The sequence below is a fragment of the Ruditapes philippinarum genome, unplaced genomic scaffold (assembly GCF_026571515.1).
Source record: "Ruditapes philippinarum isolate M1 unplaced genomic scaffold, ASM2657151v2 ctg1003_1_1_1_1, whole genome shotgun sequence".
In the NCBI taxonomy this organism is placed as follows: Eukaryota; Metazoa; Mollusca; class Bivalvia; order Venerida; family Veneridae; genus Ruditapes; species Ruditapes philippinarum.
Genome location: NW_026854335.1, coordinates 64,997 through 81,665, shown reverse-complemented (window position 1 = coordinate 81,665; position 16,669 = coordinate 64,997). Strand labels below are relative to the sequence as shown.

The 16,669-nt window shown below is 36.4% G+C and overlaps 1 protein-coding gene and 1 long non-coding RNA gene across 3 annotated transcripts in view; both read left to right on the top strand.

The window, feature by feature from the left end:
• LOC132739850 (DNA-directed RNA polymerase III subunit RPC1-like) overlaps window positions 1-16,669 on the top strand; it is a 150,938-nt gene that overhangs the window by 77,596 nt on the left and 56,673 nt on the right. For both annotated transcript variants that reach the window (XM_060727664.1, XM_060727663.1), the window contains exon 8: window positions 11,625-11,762. In XM_060727664.1, coding sequence (XP_060583647.1) covers window positions 11,625-11,762 — 138 coding nt within the window. The remainder of the gene's footprint in view (window positions 1-11,624; window positions 11,763-16,669) is intronic.
• LOC132739852 (uncharacterized) lies at window positions 1,269-6,503 on the top strand. The gene is made up of 3 exons (XR_009627063.1): window positions 1,269-3,530; window positions 3,863-3,963; window positions 4,441-6,503. It is a non-coding gene; the product is annotated as an uncharacterized LOC132739852 (long non-coding RNA).

Genomic DNA, 16,669 nt, shown 5'->3' with positions numbered 1-16,669 from the left:
GCTCATATTTGAAACTAGGTCCTAGTTTCATAGGCTTTTTAATTTTATGCATTGTTCAATGACAAAACAGAAATTGATTTTACAGAGAGAAAAAGTTATTGAATAGTATCATGAAAAGATTTTATAATATTTCACTATGTTATTTACAAATATTTTATGTTTAATTTGATGCATTTTCAAAATGGCGCCGTTTTTCGGCAAAAATTCTGAACAAGCAATCTATATTTTTCAACAGATTATGGCTTTAAAAACATTATTTTCTGAAATATTTATATTTTTTCACAAGTTTAAAGATTTTTAAAGAACATCATGTTGTTAGAACTTTCATTTTTAGCTCGACTTTTCTATGAAAAGGGGAGCTATCCTACTCGCCCCGGCGTCGGCGTCGGCGTTAGCGTTGGCGTCACACCTTGGTTAAGTTTTTCGTACCACCCCACTTTATTTCAGAAGTATTACAAGTATGGCTTTGAAACTTACCATACTTGTTCACCATCATAACCTCCATCTACAGACAAGAGTACATAACTCTGTCAAGGTTTTTGACAGAATTATGGCCCTTTTTTGACTTAGAAAGTGTATTGAGCTTGGTTAAGTTTTTTGTACCACCTCACTTTATTTCAAAACCATTGGAGGTATTGCTTTGAAACTGACCATACTTGTTTACCATCACGACCTTCATCAACAGACAAGAGGACATAACTCTGTCAAGGTTTTTGACAGAATTATGCCCCTTTTTGACTTAGAAAATACATTGAATATGGGTAAAATCCACTTATTGCCTTAACCCTTTGAGATATTGCTTTGAAACTTTTAATGCTATTTCACATCATTACCCCCATCTGTACGCAAGAGAAGGTAACTCTGTCAAGGATTTGTTTTAAAAATTAAGGCCTTTTATCGACTTAGAATCTTGGTTAAGTTTTTAGTACCAGTCCACTTTTTGACTGAACTGTTTGAGATATTAATTTGAAAGTTGGAATACTTGTTTACAATCATGATTCCCAAACATGTCCAGGAGAAGGTAATTCTGTCAAAGATTTTATTTGAATTATGGCCCTTAACTGTCAATGTTTTGTATTATAGGCAAGCACTAAAAAAGTCGAGCGCGCTGTCTTACGGACAGCTCTTGTTACTCTTGTATTTAATTTTCACCCTTTTCTTGAACATACAGCAATCTATACGGGTTATACCGAGACAAGTTTAATTGTAGCAAGAAGGGTTAACGTTGCGTGTTTCCAGACCATTCTATTTGAAAGACCCTGATTGAAGTATATATTATTATGCCCCCATTTTGAAGAAAAGGGGGTATATTGCTTTGCACTTGTCGGTCCGTCGGTCCGTCGGTCCGTCGGTCCGTAGACCAAATGGTTTCCGAGTGATAACTAAAGAACCCTTAGGCCTAGGAACTTCAAACTTGGTATGGTGATTGGTCATGACCAGTAGATGACCCCTATTGATTTTGGGGTCAAGGGGTCAAAGGTCAAGGTCACATTGACCTTGTAAGCAAAAACGGTTTCCGATCAATAACTAAAGAACCTTAAGGCCTAGGAACTTCAAACTTGGTATGGTGATTGGTCCTGACCAGTAGATGACCCCTATTGATTTTGGGGTCAAAGGGTCAAAGGTCAAGGTCACATTGACCTTGTAAGCAAAAACGGTTTCCGATCAATAACTAAAGAACCTTAAGGCCTAGGAACTTCAAACTTGGTATGGTGATTGGTCATGATCAGTAGATGATCCCTATTGATTTTGGGGTCAAGGGGTCAAAGGTCAAGGTCACATTGACCTCTTCGGTAAAAACGGTTTCTGATCATTAACAAAAGAACCCTCAGGCCTAGGAACTTCAAACTTGGTATGGTGATTGGTCATGATCAGTAGATGACCCCTATTGATTTTGGGGTCAAGGGGTCAAAGGTCAAGGTCACATTGACCTTGTAAGCAATAACGGTTTCTGATCAATAACTAAAGAACTTTAAAGCCTAGGAACTTCAAACTTGGTATGGTGATTGGTCATGATCAGTAGATGACCCCTATTGATTTTAGGGTCAAGGGGTCAAAGGTCAAGGTCACATTGACCTCTTCGGTAAAAACGGTTTCTGATCATTAACAAAAGAACCCTCAGGCCTAGGAACTTCAAACTTGGTATGGTGATTGGTCATGACCAGCAGATGACCCCTATTGATTAAGGGGTCAAAGGTCAAGGTCACATTGACCTTGTAGGTAAAAACGATTTCCGATCAATAACGAAAAAACCCTTCGGCCTAGGAACTTCAAACTTGGTATGGTGATTGGTCATGACCAGCAGATGACCCCTATTGATTTTGGGGTTAAGGGGTCAAAGGTCAAGGTCACATTGACTTTGTAGGTAAAAACGGTTTCAGATCAATAACGAAAGAACCCTTAGGCGTAGGGACTTCAAACTTGATATGGTGATTGGTCATTATCAGTAGATGACCCCTGTTGATTTTGGGGTCAAGGGGTTAAAGGTCAAGGTCACATTTACCTCTTGGGTAAAAACGGTTTCCAATCAATAACTAAAGAACCCTTAGGCCTAGGAACTTCAAACTTGGTATGGTGATTGGTCATGACCAGTAGATGACCCCTATTGATATTGGGGTTAAGGGGTCAAAGGGCAAGGTCACATATACCTTGTAGGTAAAAATGCTTTCAAATCAATAACTTAAGAACCCTTTGGCCTAGGAACTTCAAGCATGGTATGGTGATTGGTCATGAACAGCAGATGACCTATTGATTTTGGGGTCAAGGGGTCAAAGGTCAAGGTCACATTGACCTTGTAGGTTAAAACGGTTTCCGATCAATTAACTAAAACGCTTAGGCCTAGGAACTTCAAACTTTGTATGATGATTGGTCGTGACCAGCTGATGACCCCTATTGAGTTTGGGTCAAGGGGTCAAAGGTTAAGGTCATGACCAGTAGATACTTGATAACCCTTATTAATTGTTTGATCACTGGGTCAGAAGTCATGCATAATAACCTTATCACATGACTAATTGGCTGCTGATAGGGGGCATACATGTTTTACAAACATATCTTGTTTATTTATTCATCCTGTGTAGAAGTAACTTATGCATAGTGATTAATTTCTGGAACATTCAAATCAGCATCTGAGCCACAATGTAAATATTTATGACCCCTCAAGTGGAACCCACTGGTTTCATAACTGACATTAAACTCACCTATCTGATATAAGAGAATAGAAAGAGGTAAAGCAAGTTTACAACATACTATATTACACTGTAGCTCTCAAGTAACTTAATACCCTTGCAGAACAAATCACAGGTCAGAACACTCCTTCCAGGCGGGTCATTTGAACAGAAGCATTGAAAGATAATGTTTATTAGTGCCTAACTGCTTAAAAGTTATAACTTGAAATATTATGTTTGAGCATTGGAAATTAGATAAGATGAGTTAAAACTGGACAAATTTACAAAAGTTTTCTGGAAATATGAACATTTAAACATGATTCAGTTAAAATGGAGGGAACTACATGTATATAACCATTTCTAACAGTAAGTACAAATGTATTTTTATTTTTTAACACTTACTATGTTAGTTTTTTCAAACTTTCTTTGCAAGTATACACTGTTTCAGTGATTGTATTTCTACATACATGTAACTTTTCAATATTAGATAGATAGTTAAGAAAATCTTTTTAATTTTTAAATAATGGCAGGAAATTTTAAATCAGAGATGATAATTTTCCATTCAAAATATTGGTGATTGAAACAGATTCCATATCAAGCAATGAATTTCCAAATTCACATTTAATAAAATTCATAATATGCCTTAATTGTAATTTCTTGTTACTCATGTAGATTTGTTTATTTTTTCAACATATTAGGTTGCAAACTTTCAAGTCTTGGAGTCACATGAGATGTTTCAACTCAAAGGATGTCAGATGAGGGAAAAGTGATAAATGTACTGTTGAACAGAACTATCCTGGTAATAATTTAGTTTGTTTTGTTGAAAAAAGTTGAAGTAACATGTTTTCATATAAATGCATGCTTTTTTTCAAAACTCTGAACAAAATGTTGTTCTTCATGTTTAATGCATATATTATTGTTATACTGACCCTCAAACTTTCAGTGGTAATTAAGTACTTGTGAAGGATTGAGTAATTTAAACTTCCATTACATACAGTTGTCATTATATAGATATAGGAAAAGCAGGGAAATAGTTGACACAAGTTTATCATAATGTTGTTTTTGACCAAAAATAAATTATTTTCATCAAAGCATGTTTACTTGATAACTCTGTGCTGATATTCTGCACAAATCATTTAATTGAAAGTTTTCCATCTTAACTTTTTTCACCCTTTCATGTTTTTTATCAATCATGTTTAAACAATACTAATTATATTGACATTGTGCATATAACACAAGTACATGTATTTATATACAATATATTCATATTTTTCAGTATCCATCGGAGAGGTCACACCACAAGTCAAGAAGATGTTGCATCATGTGAAGTGAAGGATATATACATGTGTACTAGATGGATGTTAAATTACATTTGTTTGAATAAAACACTCTGACTTAGAAATAATTGTGAAATGTGCAAATTAATATAAGTTTTTGAATTCTTGACAACTAGAGTGTTTTTTTTGATTTGCTAATAAAAACACCAATGCAAATTAAAAGGTCATTTGATTTTAGTATGCAACCATCATTTCAGTAATCCCAAAATGTTCCAGAGTGAATTCCATAGTAATTCCAGAATTATTATGTCTCCCCCACCTCGGGGGGAGACATATTGTTTTTGCCCTGTCCGTCCGTCCGTCCGTCAGTCCGTCCGTCCATTCTTCGTTTCCGGACGATAACTAGAGTTCCTTTTGACCTACAGCTCTCAAACTTCATAGGATGAATGGTCTTATTGAGCAGATGATCCTTATTGTTTTTGGGGTCAGTAGTTCAAAGGTCAAGGTCACAGTGACCGTTGGTCAATTTCTCGTTTCCGGATGATAACTAGAGTTCCTTTTGACCTACAGCCCTCAAACTTCATAGGATGATTGGTCTTATAGAGCTGATGATCCCTATTGTTTTTGGGGTCAGTAGGTCAAAGGTCAAGGTCACAGTGACCGTTGGTCAATTTCTCGTTTCCGGATGATAACTAGAGTTCCTTTTGACCTACAGCCCTCAAACTTCATAGGATGATTGGTCTTATAGAGCTGATGATCCCTATTGTTTTTGGGTCAGTAGGTCAAAGGTCAAGGTCACAGTGACCGTTGGTCAATTTCTCGTTTCCGGATGATAACTAGAGTTCCTTTTGACCTACAGCCCTCAAACTTCATAGGATGATTGGTCTTATAGAGCTGATGATCCCTATTGTTTTTGGGGTCAGTAGGTCAAAGGTCAAGGTCACACTGACCGTTGGTCAATTTCTCGTTTCCGGATGATAACTAGAGTTCCTTTAGACCTACAGACCTCAAACTTCATAGGATGATTGGTCTTATTGAGCAGATGATCCCTATTGTTTTTGGGGTCAGTAGTTCAAAGGTCAAGGTCACAGTGACCGTTGGTCAATTTCTCATTTCCGGATGATAACTAGAGTTCCTTTTGACCTACAGCCCTCAAACTTCATAGGATGATTGGTCTTATAGAGCTGATGATCCCTATTGTTTTTGGGGTCAGTAGGTCAAAGGTCAAGGTCACACTGACCGTTGGTCAATTTCTCGTTTCCGGATGATAACTAGAGTTCCTTTAGACCTACAGACCTCAAACTTCATAGGATGATTGGTCTTATTGAGCAGATGATCCCTATTGTTTTTGGGGTCAGTAGTTCAAAGGTGAAGGTCACAGTGACCGTTGGTCAATTTCTCGTTTCCGGATGATAACTAGAGTTCCTTTTGACCTACAGCCCTCAAACTTCATAGGATGATTGATCTTATAGATCAGATGATCCCTATTGTTTTTGGGGTCAGTAGGTCAAAGGTCAAGGTCACAGTGACCGTTGGTCAATTTCTCGTTTCCGGATGATAACTAGAGTTCCTTTTGACCTACAGCCCTCAAACTTCATAGGATGATTGGTCTTATAGAGCTGATGATCCCTATTGTTTTTGGGGTTAGTAGGTCAAAGGTCAAGGTCACACTGACCGTTGGTCAATTTCTCGTTTCCGGATGATAACTAGAGTTCCTTTAGACCTACAGACCTCAAACTTCATAGGATGATTGGTCTTATTGAGCAGATGATCCCTATTGTTTTTGGGTCAGTAGTTCAAAGGTCAAGGTCACAGTGACCGTTGGTCAATTTCTCGTTTCCGGATGATAACTAGAGTTCCTTTTGACCTACAGCCCTCAAACTTCATAGGATGATGATTGGTCTTATAGAGCAGATGATCCCTATTGTTTTTGGGGTCAGTAGGTCAAAGGTCAAGGTCACAGTGACCGTTGGTCAATTTCTCCATTTCCATTCCTGTTTCCATTCACAGTTATTCTCAGCAGTGGGGGAGACATGCGCTTTTTTACAAAAGCATCCTCTAGTTTCAAGGCTAAATGGCATCTTACTCCAGATCCTATTAACTGTGGAACTTTTTCCAGAGCGGCTCCGGAACATTTTCCAGAGTAACTCCGGAACATTTTCCAGAGTAACTCCGGAATATTTTCCAGAGTAACTCTGGAACATTTTTTCCAGAGTATTATGTCATTTTAGCGGACCAATTTCCAGAGTTGCTTTGAAAACTCTGGAACATTTTCATGGAAAACTCTGGAAAAGTTTCATGAAAAAAGCTCTGGAAATTCATGGAGAAAGTACATGAAAATTCACATTTTTTTTTTCAGTTTTCTTTGAACAACTCCGGAAAACTAGTCCGAATTATCCAGAGTTGGCAATTTCCATGAAAATTCCGGAAGTTTTCATGGAAATTCATGGAAAATGTACGGACGGGATTTATTATGCTCAATGTCCGTAATATTATAATTTTATAGTATAAATAACAATAATTATTGTGTTTGCCGGGAAATATGTTATCATTTAACGTTCCCGCTTTTTTTCATGACGTTACGTCATTTGTTTATATGTTTATTGTTTATTCTATCACTCCACATGATTTTGTCACTATAGACAAAGAAGGAAAAAAACTGGTGTTAAACTGTCAGTAAACACCAGTAAGGGACTACTTGTATATGCGCTATTATGTTTTTACCCTCCATTGTATAGTTTATGAAGCATTTTAAAGCAACAGTAAAAAGCATTTTTATTTATATTTTCAGTTCTTATAATGTTTTCTTTTCATACAATACCGAAATAATATCTCACATACACTACCGCCATATATTAGATCCATATCAGTTAATAAATATTTTGACAAAACGGCGCCAATCCGTAAGCAGCGTAATGACGTCATCCTAAGTAAACAACTCATTCATAAACAAGCTGACGTTATTTCATACATACAAGAATGATAAATGGGGCACTGATGTAAACACAATACGACGTAAGTTTTTATTGTTGAAAACTTGATAAAATAACGTTTTTTTCTTATTATTTCTTTTGTTTAATAATTTTTATATCTTCGCAACAGTAGGGTGCGAAAATCGAACAGCGTTGTACGAAAATCGGCACCGGAAGTTATTTCCGCTTGAAAAATGACATTAGTGATTTTCCTTATTTTATCATGTTAGAATCGAAATAACATCGTCCTGAGAGGTGTATATTGGCTATTTAACACTGGTTTTGTCGTTTTGATGCGACAAAATTAACCACTCAGGCCTACGGCCTTCGTGGTCAATTCCTACGCATCAAAACTCCAAACCGGTGTTAAATAGCCGATATACACCTCTCAGGACGATGTTATTTCTTAATTAAAGTTTCGGCTGAAGATATGCGAAGAAAGCATTGAAAGCGCTACCGAATTTACATAGAGTTTGTTATTTCTTAAACATTATTATTTTATCTCTATATATATATATAATGCATATATATATAAATGGGTATATATACGAGAGTTTTCCCAAAAATTTGTGCACTACAGTTATTGTTGTGAGAGTTATTGATAAAAAGGCATGAATTATATATCACTTGAAGATGAAATCTGTCTAAAATAAGGAAACAAAAGAAAAATCTCTGTGTAACCCAGGTGTCCTGGAAAAGAATCATACAGTAACCTTAGTAAGGTAATACCGGTGATTGCCCTTGACTTAGTAAAAATTTGCAAATTACAACTTGTGTCGCATGTAACTCAAAAAATATTTGACCTAGAGTCATGAAACCTACAGGAATGTTGATCTGCATGTGTGGTTTTGCACCTGGGTATTTTTGTGTGGATATTTTTGGTAATTTTAGAGTTATTGCCCTTGACTTAGTAAAAATTTCCAATTTTCAACTTGTGTCGCACATAACTCAAAAAGTATTTGACCTATAGTCATGAAACCTTACTGGAATGTTGATCTGCATGTGTGGTTGTGCACCTGGGTATTTTTGTGCAGATATTTTTAGAGTTATTGCCTTTGACTTAGTAAACATTTACAATATTCAACTTGTGTTGCACGTAACTCAAAAAGTATTTGACCTGTAGGCCTGAAAGTTTACAAGAATGTTGGTCAGCATGTGTAATTATGCACCTTAGGGTTTTCTTATGGATTTATCCAGTATTTGTAGTATTTGCCCTTTACTTAATAAAAGATTTTTAGTTTTCAATTTGGGCATATGTAGCCAAAAACAATATTTGACCTAGAGACACAAGATTGACAAATCGGTGGAGTGTGGGGGCACCTGTGTCCTATTTACACATTTCTAGTTATTTGCTTAAATACAAGTTAAAATGAAATTTCCTCAATTTTATCTTGAATAAGAAATTCTGTTTTCCCCTCTCATGTAGTCTCAAATTTAATATGAATTTCTTGTAAGTACATGAGGTTTAGAGCCAAAAAATAAGTTAAAAAATCAACATTAAATGAAAATGATATTTATTTTAATCAAAAGTATGAATGATGGCTTGTTTTATTAAGTTAAACAAACAATTTTAGAAGAAAAACAAGCTACACTATTCTGAGCTTAATTCCACGAAAAGTCAAAAGTAAAAGTCAAAAGTACATACCGGTATTAGGCTCCATGTAGAGCCATGTAAGCTTACGCCATTTTTACACGATGAAAGAATAAAATGTGTTTGGTTCAAAGGGATTTCATTTGGATTCGATACATTTACATCTATTCATAAGAAAGAAAACATATTTGAAGATTGTTACAGACAATGAATAATTGTTCACAGATGTGTATATAAATATACAATCAAGAATCGACTAGGAATTTGGAAAAAAATGGAATTTTTTGAAAGGCTGTCTTACAACGCTGGGTTATTAGTATCAAAGGGGGATACCTTGGCATCTGTCGTCCGTCGTCATGCGTCAACAATCATCTTCTTTGAAACCGCTGGAGAGATTTACTTCAAATTTGGTCTGTAGCATCCTTGTGACAGTCACACCTAAATTTGCTCATATGATTTCAATTGGCCCCTTTTAGGGGTCAAGAGAGCTAAAAATAGAAAAACCTTTAGACATCTTCTTCTACAGAACCGATTGGTGGATGATCACCAAACTTTGTCTGTAGCATTCTTAGGTAGTCTTTTATCAAGTTTGCTCATATTAATTTGATTGGCCCCTTTTAGGGGTCTCTAGACCTAAAAATAGAATATCGTTTAGACATCTTTTTCTACAGAACCAATTGATGGATGATCACCAAACTTTGTTTGTAGCATTCTTAGGTAGTCTTTTATCAAATATGCTCATATTAATTTGATTGGCCCCTTTTAGGGGTCAAGGGAGCTAAAAATAATATAAACCTCATATTAATTTGATTGGCCCCTTTTAGGGGTCAAGGGAGCTAAAAATAATATAAACCTTCAGACAGCTTTTTCTACAGAACTTATTGATGGATGCTCACCAAACTTTGTTATTAGCATTCTTATAGTAATCTTTTATAAAAATTGCTCATATCTATTTGATTGGCCCCTTTTAGGGACTGCTAAAGCTAAAATACCCCAGACCATGGCATTTCTTCAAATTTTAGTTTAATGAAAGGGAAACAACTCGTGTTGGAATGTCTTTCATACATGTGACTGACCTCTTTCCTGATGAAATTATTTGAGGTCATGACCTCTGGCAAGAGAAATGATATTAGCACAGTATACAGGATACATAAGGACTTAGTATCAAGCTTTATTTGGTTTCATTCATATTCACTTAATTACATCACTACATGCAGTGTTTTCTCTAGAGAGCGTTTTCTGCGTTTTTGACGCAGTACTTTTACATTTGACGCGGTAATATTATAGCCGTGCGTTTTCCGTGATGCATATTTTTGCGAGGGTCGTAGTATACATTTTTTTCTAAAAATTGCATGAATTTCATCAGCTGATCGGTCACATGATTTATCTTAGACGCTTTAGTGATTATTACACATTAAAAGCGCTCAGACGCTTCAGATTGTGACGTCATTATCCGGGTAAATTCACAATGTCTGCTTCGAAAAAAAAGCAGTTTAGATTGACTTCATTCTTCAATGAAGACAATGTTAACGTTGATGGGGCGACAGAATCTACCGTAAACAACTCTGCACCTATACCAAATGAGGTTTCCAAACCAAATTAACTGAGAAATCCAAGCAAAATGATAATGCTCCGGAGCGAGTTTTTCGTACCGAGTGGCTTGAAAGCAATTTTTGGTTGCGGTATGACGGTAATAAAATGACTTGCACAGTTTGTATAACTGATACTAAAGACAATCCATTCACATTGGGATGCACAAACTTTAGAGTTTTGTAGTACAATGGTACTGGTTACGGGAGTTGACGGAAGTTAACGGAAGGTTCCAGACCAAACGGAACTAGTGTGTTAGGCTTGACAGTTGGGCGCCATATTAGTGTAAGTTATAAAGAAAAAATGTTCCATCAAAATTAACCCTGCTGTAGTGGTCATTTATTCTGCATTATTTTATACTATTACTACATAGTCTCATGGGAACACACTTGCAACATAGATAGTTTTTTAACAAAGCCTCCAAAATATTAGGGCAAAATATTTCAATAACTAGAAGGGCAAGTAAAAGTTGAGCTGGACTGGTCTTCAGGAAGTTCATTTGAAAAATAACACTGAAAAACAGTTTTTTCTGGTGAGCGACTCAGGGCCATGATGGCCCTCTTGTTTACTTATCTTTCTGGCTGATGACTGTCATTGCTTTTACACATTGCATTACAGTTATTGCTCGTAGGATACTTAAATATGTCCAACAAGAGCAGTGGAAGGAAGTGTATTTCTCAGACTGTTGTGAATGAAATCAAAAGTAAAAAAATTAAGAGACAATATTTGGTGATTTGTAAATTGGATTAATTGAAGTAAGTTTTATCTTTTTGATTACGTTTGAAATTTAAGAAATTTAAGTTATTTATCAATTTCAGCTTAACTTTGCTCTAAACAGACCTGAATATGTCAGAATCAAAGCGAAAATAAAAGTGAGGTACCACATGGGGAAAATCTTGAAAAAGTAGTCTCTTCATTGAAAAGTGTGAAATTATATTTTGATAATTTTCCCTGTGAAATTATGAAATATAATTTTCACATATAAATCAGTAATGGACTAAAGGCATGAATTTAATAATTGTATTTTCAGCCTAAGAAGTACACAAGAGGTTTTGTCCAGCGGTTAAAGGGAAAGCAAGGTCGTTTCCGTGGTAATTTGTCTGGTAAAAGAGTAGATTTTTCTGGCAGGACAGTTATCTCCCCTGATCCAAACATGGGAATAGATCAGGTATTTATCTTGGTACTTTATTTGTTTCTTCCACAGTACATTATTGTTCTCTTCATTAAAAAAAATTACAGTTTACTATCCAGCACTGAGGAAAGTGGAGTGCTCTGCTCCTTAGACAGCTTTTAGTGCATGGGGGTCCCGGGCCAAGTTGTTAAGCTCATTGACTTTAAACCTCTTATCTCTCACAGTTGTGGGTTTCAATCCTGACAGGAACTGAGGATTATTTCATGTGCAGAAGCTGTCCAGGGGGGTGTCCGTGGCAGAGTGGTTACAGTCATTGCCTTCAAACCACTTGCCCCTTGCTGTTGTGTGTTCGAATCCCTATAGGGACTTTGGATTCTTTCATGTGAGGAAGCTAGCCAGCTAGCTTACGGAACATCGGTGGTTCTACTCAGGTGCCCGTTCGTGCCTGAAATAATGCACGGAAGGGCACCTGAGGTCTTCCTCCAGCAGTAAAGCTGGAATGTCGCGATATGACCTATACTGTGTTGATGTGATGTTAAACCACCACCCCCCCCCCCCCCCCTAAAAAAAAAAGAATGAAAAAGTTGAGAAGTCGCCATATGGCCTATTCTGTAATGATATGACAGCATTGATTTTTTAGCTCAACTGAACACAAAGTGCACAAGGGTGAGCTTTTGTGATTGTCCTGCGCCTCTCATGCGTCATGCTTCCTTAAAAAATTGGCATTAAACTCTTAAAACAACAACTCCTCCTATACCTATTGTTAAAACTAAGCAGGAATGTCCCTCACATGAAGCCCTTTAAAAATTGTTCAAAGAATTCCATTCATGCTAAATTCTGGATGCCATGGCAACCGAAAAATAAAACTTAAAAAATCTTCTTGTAAAGAAACTAAAGAGCTAGATATTTGACATGAAACATCTTCTAGTGGATATCTACCAAGTTTGTCCAAATAAATACCCTAGGGTCAAAATTGGCCCCACCCCAGGGGGTGATTTATTTTCCTTATATGTATATAGTAAAAACATCCTCTTGTGACAATCCAAAGCACTATAGATGAGATATTTGGCATGAAACATCTTGTAGTGGATGTCTACCAAGTTTGTTCAAATAAATGCCCTAGGGTCAAAATTGGCTCCGCCCCAGGGGGTCATTGATTTTCCTTATTATAGAGTTATTGCCCTTTGTTACTTTTTCATTGCTTTTTTCTTGTCCAGGGCATAACTATATACTGATAGTTGGAATTCAATACTATTTCATACAATGGTCAAGTATATTGAGAGGAAGTGTAGTGCACAGAAACTATAAGTCTTTTCTTGACTTATTTAAAAGTTTTTGCCCCTTGTTACTTTTTATTGTCCAGTGCATAACTTGAAAATTAATGGTTGGAATTCAATGAAACGTTATACAATGATCAAGGGCAGTGAGATGAAGTGCAGTGCACAAGAACCATAACTCTACTTGGATTAATTACAGTTATTGCCCTTTGTTACTTTTTTGTCCAGTGCATAACTTGAAAACTGGTAGTTGGAATTCAATACAACTTCATACAATGGTCAAGCACAATGAGAGGAAGTGCAGTTTACAATAACCATAACTCCATCTTCAGTATTTATAGAGTTATTGCCCTTTGTTCCTTTTCCTTGTCTTTCTGGACTTGAGTAAATCAATAAAATTTCATCAATGGCCAACCACATTGAAAGGAAATGCAACATACAAGAACCACAACTATCTTTATTTGCCCACAACCATAACTCTATTTCAATTCTTTTACAAGGTATTCTGTTACTAGTAACATCCTCATTTCCGAAGCTGTCTTGTATTAATCACATTTAGTGATAGTTCTAGTTAATATAGTCAAATTATGTTGTTCCTTTTCTACTTTTTTGTAATATCACTCATTGTTCAGTTGTCGACTCACTTCGTTGATGTACTTTTGTTTGTCCATAATAACGATGGTATTGGATTTGTCTGCCTTTTTGATAACAATATTTGTATCACGAGAGAGGTCTTTAAGCGACTGGAGTTCTTGCTTGGATATATTAGGATGAAACCGTTTTTATTTAGAAGAGTGAATAATTTCATTACTTATAGCCTCAATATAAAAATCCAAATAATTTTTAGCTCACCTGAGCATGCTCAGGGTGAGCTTTTAGGATCGATGATTGTCCGTCTTCCGTCGTCCGTCCCGTCGTCCGTTCACATTTAGTTGTTAACACTCTAGCGGTCGCATTTTTGCCTCAATCATCATCAAACTTGGTCTGGATGCTTTATTATCTAGTTGATAGCTCGGATGAGTTCGAACATGGGTCATCTCGGATGAGAAACTAGGTCACAAGAGCTAAAAATAGAAAAACCTTGTTAACACTCTAGCGGTCACATTTTTGCATCAATCATCATCAAACTTGGTCAAGATGCTTGTCTAGGGGATAGCTCGGATGAGTTCGAACATGGGTCATCTCGGATGAAAAACTAGGTCACCGGAGCTAAAAATAGAAAAACCTTGTTAACACTCTAGCCGTCACATTTTTGCATCAATCATCATCAAACTTGGTCAGGATGCTTATCTAGTTGATAGCTTAGATGAGTTTGAACATGGGTCATCTCTGATGAAAAAGTAGGTCAACGGAGCTAAAAATAGAAAAACCTTGTTAACACTCTAGCGGTCACATTTTTGCATCAATCATCATCAAACTTGTTCAAGATGCTTGTCTAGGTGATAGCTAGGATGAGTTTCGAACATGGGTCATCTCGGATGAAAAAATAGGTCACCGGAGCTAAAAATAGAAAAACCTTGTTAACACTCTAGCCGTCACATTTTTGCATCAATCATCATCAAACTTGGTCAGGATGCTTATCTAGTTGATAGCTCGGATGAGTTCGAACATGTGTCATCTCGAATGAAAAAGTAGGTCACCGGAGCTAAAAATAGAAAAACCTTGATAACACTCTAGCGGTCACATTTTTGCATCAGTCATCATCAAACTTGGTCAAGATGCTTGTCTAGGTGAAAGCTCGGATGAGTTCGAACATGGGTCATCTCGGATGAAAAACTAGGTCACTGGAGCTAAAAATAGAAAAACCATGTTAACACTCTAGAGGTCACAATTTTGCCTCAATCATCATCAAACTTGGTCAGGATGTTTGTCTAGATGATAGCTCGGATGAGTTTGAACATGGGTCATCTCGGATGAAAAAGTAGGTCACCGGAGCTAAAAATAGAAAAACCTTGTTAACACTCTAGCGGTCACATTTTTGCATCAATCATCATCAAACTTGATCAAGATGCTTGTCTAGGTGATAGCTCGGATGAGTTCGAACATGGGTCATCTCGGATGAAAAACTAGGTCACAGGAGCTAAAAATAGAAAAACCTTGTTAACACTCTAGTGGTCACAATTTTGACTCAATTGTCATCAAACTTGGTCAGGAAACTTGTCTAGGTCATTGCTGGGAATAAATTGAACATGGGTCATCTCGGATGAAAAACTAGGTCACAGGAGCTAAAAATAGAAAAATCGTGTTAACACTCTAGTGGCTACAGTTGTGATCCAAATATTCTGTTAATTGGTCTGAAAGTTTGTTTTGATGATTTCTAAGTCAAGATCGAACATGGGTCATCTTGGATGAAAAACTAGGTCACACCGCCCAAATATGGAAAAACCTTGTTTACATTCTAGTGGTCACATTTTCGACTCAATTATCATCAAATTTGGTCAGGATGCTTGTCTAGGTAATTGCTTGGATGAGTTCGAAATCACATGTGAAACTAGGTCACCGGAGCTAAAAAATAGAAAAATCTTGTTAGCACTCTAGTTGCTACTGTTTTGATCCAAGTATCCTGGAAATTGGTCTGAAAGTTTGTTTTGATGATTTCTAGGTCAAGTTTGAATATGTGTCACCTGGGTAAAAAACTAGGTCCACCTGCTCAAATATGGATAATCCTTGTTAACACTGTAGTGGTCACATTTTTGACTCACCTGTCATGAGATTTGGTCAGAATGCTTGTCTAGGTAATTGTTTGGATGAGTTTGATAAGTCAGGTGAGCGATCTAGGGCCATCATGGCCCTCTTGTTTATTATTTATGTCTCTCTCGCTTGATGGGGTAAAGATAGATGATGTTTTATTATAGAATGGCAAATTTTGATATTCTTCTTTTTGCTTTTTTATCATCGTTTTCGTTGATATCATTTTTAAACAAATCGTTGAAGTACTTTTTTAGTCTTAAAAGTCTTGAAAAATGAAAAACTTCTTCCGCTAATAATCTTCATAATAATCTTCAAGGATAACCCTTAAAAATAACCAGACAGACCTTGACATTCAATCATAAATGACCTTGACTTTGAAGGTCAAATTATTGAAATTTTCATTTTTAGCTCAACTATACGAAGTATATGGAGAGCTGTCCTACTCGCCCCGGCGTCCACGTCCAGATTTCAGATTAAAGTTTTGGTGCAGTAAAATATTTTTCATTATAACTTTGTCATTTCTTAAGTTATTAACTTCAAACTTCAAATATATGTTCCTTATCATCAACCACATCTTATATGGCAAGGTTCATAACTATAGCACCAATATTTTCAGAGTTATCTCCCCTTGAACTTAGAATTTTCCTTAAAATATATTATTTTTTAATGTTACTTATTAATTTCTTAATGGATCAAACTTCAAATATATGTACCTTATCATTAACCACTTGTTATGTGACAAGGTTCATAACTCTAGCACCAATATTGCAAGAATTATCTCCCCATCAACTTTGATTTTTTTACTTGAAAAATGTTATTTTTTACTATAACTTTTTAGCTCACCTGTCACAAAGTGACAGGGTGAGCTTTTGTGATCACTTTTCGTCCAGTGTTCGTCCGTCCGTCGTCCGTCCGTCTGTCGTCCGTCCGTCGTCCGTAAACTTTTACTTTAAATGACATCTCCTCATAAACCCC